Genomic DNA, 6,000 nt, shown 5'->3' with positions numbered 1-6,000 from the left:
TATACCATACGAAGCATTTCACGTTGTAATAAGCCCTCACATATGCCAGCTGCGTGGGTCCCATGTCTGCAAGTGGAGAGGAATGACGAGAAGCTTCCCCATTCCACACAACTGTCTCAGATTAGGACATCTAACGTTTATAGCCCTACTTGTGCAATGACAGAGGAAAAGTGGGTGTACACACACTAGTTGTGCCGTGTGGCTCTACATTGCTTCAGCTCAGATGAGCTCACCCAGCCGATGCGCACATCGTAGGATCCTACCAATGTGAGAAGGCGCAAGGACGGCGAGCAGCGGCAGCAGCAGCAGTCCGGGAGTCAGTGGGAAGTGTGGACGCTTTTGTGCGAAGGCTGCTGACTTTCTACTACAGAAAGTAAATAGAGAGGAGCGTGAAGGATTGTGCGCTCATGCTGGGAAAATTTTTATGGATTTGTAGGTTGTCTAGATGGAGGGGAATCCACTCTTTTGTCGCAAACCCGGACTGGACTTAGGGCTGAACGGCTGATGAGAAGAAGCCTACTTTAAACACTCTGCTATTCGTTTTTCTTTTTTTCCCTCCCCTCCCCACCCCCCGTCTTGCATAAAATGCCAGGCTTTCGTCCATCATACACTGTCCAGTTTAAACCAGGCTGCCTCTTTGGAAGGACGCCAGACCGCCAGCCTCTCAAATCTACAAGTTCAGTCCAATAAATTGTGACATTGTCTGTCAGGCTTGGAATAAGAAATCGATAACTCAAGAAAGGGGACGCGATATTCTTCCGGAATTTTAACGGTCTATTTCCCCCGCTATCCTTATAAATATGCGATTCGGTTGGATTAGGATGGTTTGGTCCAGCTTCTCGCTTTTTTAGGTGGAACAGCGCTGATAGTGACTGATTATTGCTGTTGATTTTGTCCATGCAAGACTCGGGGTGGAAACATGTCTGGCCACTTCTTTGAGAGGATCACTGCTATCAGAGATGGCATTTTGGTCCAGCACTTCGGTTTTCACCTCTAAAGTGCCCCGGAAAATCTTATTCATGTTCACCCTCTCCCTCTCTGTCACCTACTTGTTCTATAGCTTGATGAGCTGCTACAACTCGCTGCAGTTCCCTCTGCAAGAGAACTACGTGTATCAGGGGAGGCTGGTGACAGAGGAGACAACTTTTGTGACATTGAGGGAGAAACTTTATTCCACTTCCCAGGGCTTTACGGAATTCACCGAGGCCGAGAGAACAACCTCGGTCTCCACCGTAAAGGAGCATGCTGAGGCCGAACAAAGGACAGTGGAGTGGATTAGGACTCAGGCGTCTCCAACTAAATCGGCGGCGGCGTATCACACCACCGCGCTGGAGAGGGAGCACCAGGAATTCAGCACCACGGACAGCGAACTCAGGGTGAACTGCACCTCGGATTATGGAGAGAAGAAACTTCCCCAAGCCATCATCATCGGGGTGAAGAAAGGGGGAACCAGAGCCCTGCTGGAGGCTCTCAGGGTGCATCCGGACGTCAGAGCCGTTGGAAATGAGCCACATTTCTTTGATAGGAACTACGAGAGGGGGCTGGACTGGTACAGGTGAGTTACCACTTCAGTCCTGTCGAGTAAACCTGACATATTCTGCATAGTTTAGCTGAAATACCACAAACCACGTGAACTTTATGTTTCTGTTTACAATTTTTTTCAAGAATATTTTTTTGGGGTTAATTACTGTGAGGTTCAGAAATCAGCTTCTAAGAGACAGAGCTGACATGCAATCCATCACACGCCTTCATGGTTGTCAAATTAATGTTATTGCGTTGTAATGCAAAACTTTTCAACTTATCAATCTTCACTTGTAGTTGCATTTCTTACATCCAAAAAAACAAACAAACAAAAAAAAAAAATCAAAGGAGAGACAAAAAGGAAAAGTCTTCCACTGTAATAAATTGCCCTAATTCCCTGTCTGATTTCCATACACATGAATGGGAGCCAATAGCAGTCAGAAAGTCGTGAGAAAAACTAATATTTCAGCTTTGGAAAGTGGTCAATGCACACGCAATTTATGGTAACTGTCTAAAACATGATAACATGAAAGATAAAAGGAACAAAATGAATGAAGAGGGCTCTATAATTCTATGAGCATAGCATGCAGTGGGTGCACTGTTTCCATTTGAAACTTTCCTTTTCTTAGTCATAGGGTGAGTAGTTAATAGCTACATATTGAACCCTATTTACAATTTCCCCAGTGGTCTTAAACACAGAGATTTTCTGTCACACAGTATGGACTAAATGCATGTGGTTGCAGCACAAACACACACAGAGGAGTGCCACCGTATAGTTTAATGTCTGATTCTAAATTGTTTATCTTCTATATCAGAAACACGTCAATGAAAACATTTAATTTGAGTTTTCAAGCAAAATCCTACGATGAAGACGTTATTTTGGCAAAAGTGAAATATGCAACACAAGAATAGTTACATGATTTTTAAATGAATGATTATTGCAAGTAATTTCCAGATATTTTACTTTTGACATTGAAAACGAAACTTGTCTTATTATTTAGTTCAATATTTTTTTGTTCTAGATTTCCTCACACTATCATACAGTCACACACACACACACACACACACACACACACACACACACACACACACACACATAAATCCATAGTCATGGTTACAGATTAAAAGGGACAAATTGTTTTCATAGGTGCACATTTGAACTTTAAATCTGATATTATGAAATAAATACTAAAATATGTGTCAAATATCATATGATATGCAGTTCAAGTACACAGTCAGTATTCAAGTGATAAAAGGTAAGATAATTGTTTTCCTGGCGTTTACTCTGTTTTGATTTTACAGGTCAGTCATTCTGCCCTGACGCACATTCAACCTGTGATTTACGGGAGAATCTGGTTCGCACCAACAAGCCTATAATCTAAATATGAAATAACTGGTTGGTTTATTGAAAACCCTTTCACCTCTGCTTTGCAGCTGGCTCTCAAACGTGTGTGTGTGTGTGTGTGTGTGTGTGTGTGTGTGTGTGTGTGTGTGTGTGTGTGTGTGTGTGTGCGTGTGTGTGTGTATTGCTTATCCTACCTTTCATGTGTGCGATGGCTGACATTCACTTTAACTCCAGGTTTATTAGCCAAATAACAACCTGTTTATCACTAATGTGTTTATGGGAGGAAAAAAAAAAATCAATTTGAGGGTTCATTCATGGTCAGTTGGTCGCGGCTCGGTTAGGCGTTGTTCTCGCATAATAATGTTTGACCAGGAGAATTTGCTAATGGAGTCAATGAGCTGATGAGAATGACGCTGACTCAAAGTCCCTTCTGTTCTTCTGGAGAAGTAAGTCTGTTACACCGGTGTTTGTGTTGTGGAACATCTGCTTTCATCTTGTTGCATAGACATGGGAGCTCTCGGCTGTTCATTTAGGCTGTGTTAATGCAAGCTGTTTCATTATGCTTACGGTGAAAGGCTCATTAGACAGGAGGACGACATGCTTACATAAATAATAATAAATGCGCTTGTGTGTTTTTGGGCCCCTGAGCCAAATCATTTCTGAAGGAGCATTTGTTTTATATCTGACATTGTCCTGTTTAGAACAATCCGCTCAGAATGAAGCTTTCAGAGAGGAAATGATCACACAAACAACAATTTACAATAATAGGAAGGATACGCCGAGGCTTGTTTCAATGGTCAATGTGAATGGTTCGAAATAATGATGAGTTGAGTCGCTATTTCTCTCTGATATAAAAATTAATTCAGGCAAAGTTTGTTTGTTGCTAAACAATGCATTATGCTGCATCTCTGTTCGCTGTCGTCATCTCTGATGGTTTGGCTAATGTGCACTTAATGGGAGTGAAATTATGATCACTTACAGATGTTTGCAACCATTTGACATCGGTGTCGCCGAATGAGACCGGTAATCTCATAAAATGTGATTCATAAATTTTGGCCTGTCGGAGTAACACCTGCTCCACATTTAATGGAAATGTTAGAAGAACTATTGGGAATATAATTCATCAATATCACAAAAGTACATACATGGAATGCCTGTGCAGACTTTTCTGCCTGTGTAAAAGGGTGACAGAAGTATTCAGTTCCTGTCCTGCAGTAGAAGTACTGATACAGTAATGTAAAAATACTCAAATGTGTAAAAGTCCTACATGAAAAACCCTACTTAAGTAAAAGTACATAAGTGTTAGCAGCAAAATGTAGTTAGAGTATTACAATAAAAGTACTATTTTGATCCCTGTGATCTGAAGTACCAGTGTTTAAGCAGCATGTTTACATACCGGGGTTTTATATCCAGAGACAGCAGATTAATCTGAAGGGTTGTCAGATGATTACTGGGAGAGAAAAGAAGCTCTGATTCACAAATCTCTTTTCAGCTTTGGAACTTTCTTGAATCTTTAACTTTTGCTAAAATAATGGATTATTTAAACGTTTTTGAAAGCAAACTGTGTGAAACGTTTAAAAGGAAAAAAAAAAAATCACTATTTGTTGAAACTGTTAAAAACTCAGACATCTGAAACGTGACCCTGACTACACACTAATTTTTGTAAGACCAATGTACTAGATTTTAATAGCTTTTATATTATCCATTGTGACAAATCAGTATAAAAGTAACAGAAGCTGTCAAATACATAAGTAGGAAGTATAAATAAATAAAAGCTCAGTACTTGAGTAAATGTTCTTACTTTCCACTAATGCTGAAGATATTTGTTCTTTCCGACACACACACATAACAGAAACACACAATCCCAATTCTTTCAAAATAACTATTAACTGGAATATGAGTCGGACTATGTTTTGGTTGTTTGTTTGTGCGTTTGGAGAATATTTTTTCCGTTGCTTTGTTACTTAGTACATTAGCTCAGAACAACAAGCAGCAGCTTGTGAACTGGTCTTGATCAAGTTGCATGGTGACTAGACGCTGATTTTGACAAAACTGGAACAAAAAAATGTTCTGTTGTGGTTTTGTGAGAAGATACGATCTACAGTCTAGACTCCATCACATTTTCTTTGTGACGTGAAAATGAAAAAATGAAGAAAATAATACGTACTGTGGGCTGTTGTTCAGGATGTGATATGCCTAAAATGGAGACTCCTCACATCTGAGGAGCTGGAATCAGATAGACTATTTTTTCCTTTATAAATGACTTAAACTATTGTTGTCAAAATAGTTGAGGACTATGTTTCTGTTGATTGAGATAATTAATTAATGATCTGTAGTCATCAGTAGTTAAACCAGGTTCTCTAATCTATCCTAAGTCGTACTTTTACGTGATCTAATTAATATATAATTATGCTTCAAAATGCTGGCTTTACTATTTGTATTCTCAAATAATCCAAACTGAAAAATGTGAGCCATTACTGACATCTGTAGCAACTGGAGGATTTTAAGCACAAAATAGGACAACATAACTAACTCTACTAACATTAAAATACCAGGCAGGTAACATAGCATATGTATCACAATAAACACTGAAAGTTTTCCCATTCCAAAAGAGGAAGGTCAATAATGAATTCAGACTTTTTTCTGTATTTGTGTAGAACTTTATCCATTTGTTGGAAGACTAAGTGTAAATCTGAAACTTTAAGTATTTCACTTCTGATTTCAAATTTGAGGTTTTAGTTTCCTGTATAGGCAGGAAGTTCCATGTCCAAAAGAATCCTCTGCACAAATCCACCACATATCAAATATTCACATCAGGACTCCAAGTTTAGTATGGGCCTGGTATGAGCCTCCATAGGCAGGCCCAGATTGGTGATTGGTGCTGTGTTAAAAAAATTTTTTTTAGCACTCTTGGATAGTTCATCCTGTGTGTTTTGGGCTTACTTGAACAAGCAATTTGCAATGTAGTGCCATCATTACTGCACACAGAGGACTTTCATCCGCCAATTGGCACTTCTAATGTTGCCTCTATTTCTGAGGAAAGAGGATGAGCCATCACCGCAAGGATTTAACTTATCTGTTCTCTTGAGCTTGCCTCAACGTGGTGCAAATAGCAGTCCTGGAATAGGAAATAT

At 39.7% G+C, this 6,000-nt stretch overlaps 1 protein-coding gene across 1 annotated transcript in view; it reads left to right on the top strand.

Moving 5' to 3' along the window:
• The first annotated feature begins 222 nt into the window (after window positions 1-222).
• The window catches only part of hs3st4 (heparan sulfate (glucosamine) 3-O-sulfotransferase 4), an 82,721-nt gene continuing 76,943 nt past the window's right edge, over window positions 223-6,000 (top strand). Inside the window, exon 1 of the mRNA XM_069148771.1 lies at window positions 223-1,555. Within this exon, the coding sequence (XP_069004872.1) occupies window positions 960-1,555 (596 nt within the window). The 5' untranslated portion in view covers window positions 223-959. The remainder of the gene's footprint in view (window positions 1,556-6,000) is intronic.

The sequence above is a fragment of the Embiotoca jacksoni genome, unplaced genomic scaffold (assembly GCF_022577435.1).
Source record: "Embiotoca jacksoni isolate LCO1_2020_lvr unplaced genomic scaffold, fEmbJac1.0.p SCAF_15, whole genome shotgun sequence".
Taxonomy (NCBI): domain Eukaryota; kingdom Metazoa; phylum Chordata; class Actinopteri; family Embiotocidae; genus Embiotoca; species Embiotoca jacksoni.
The sequence above is the reverse complement of the archived record's forward strand: the minus strand, read 5'-3'. Positions and strand labels throughout refer to the sequence as shown.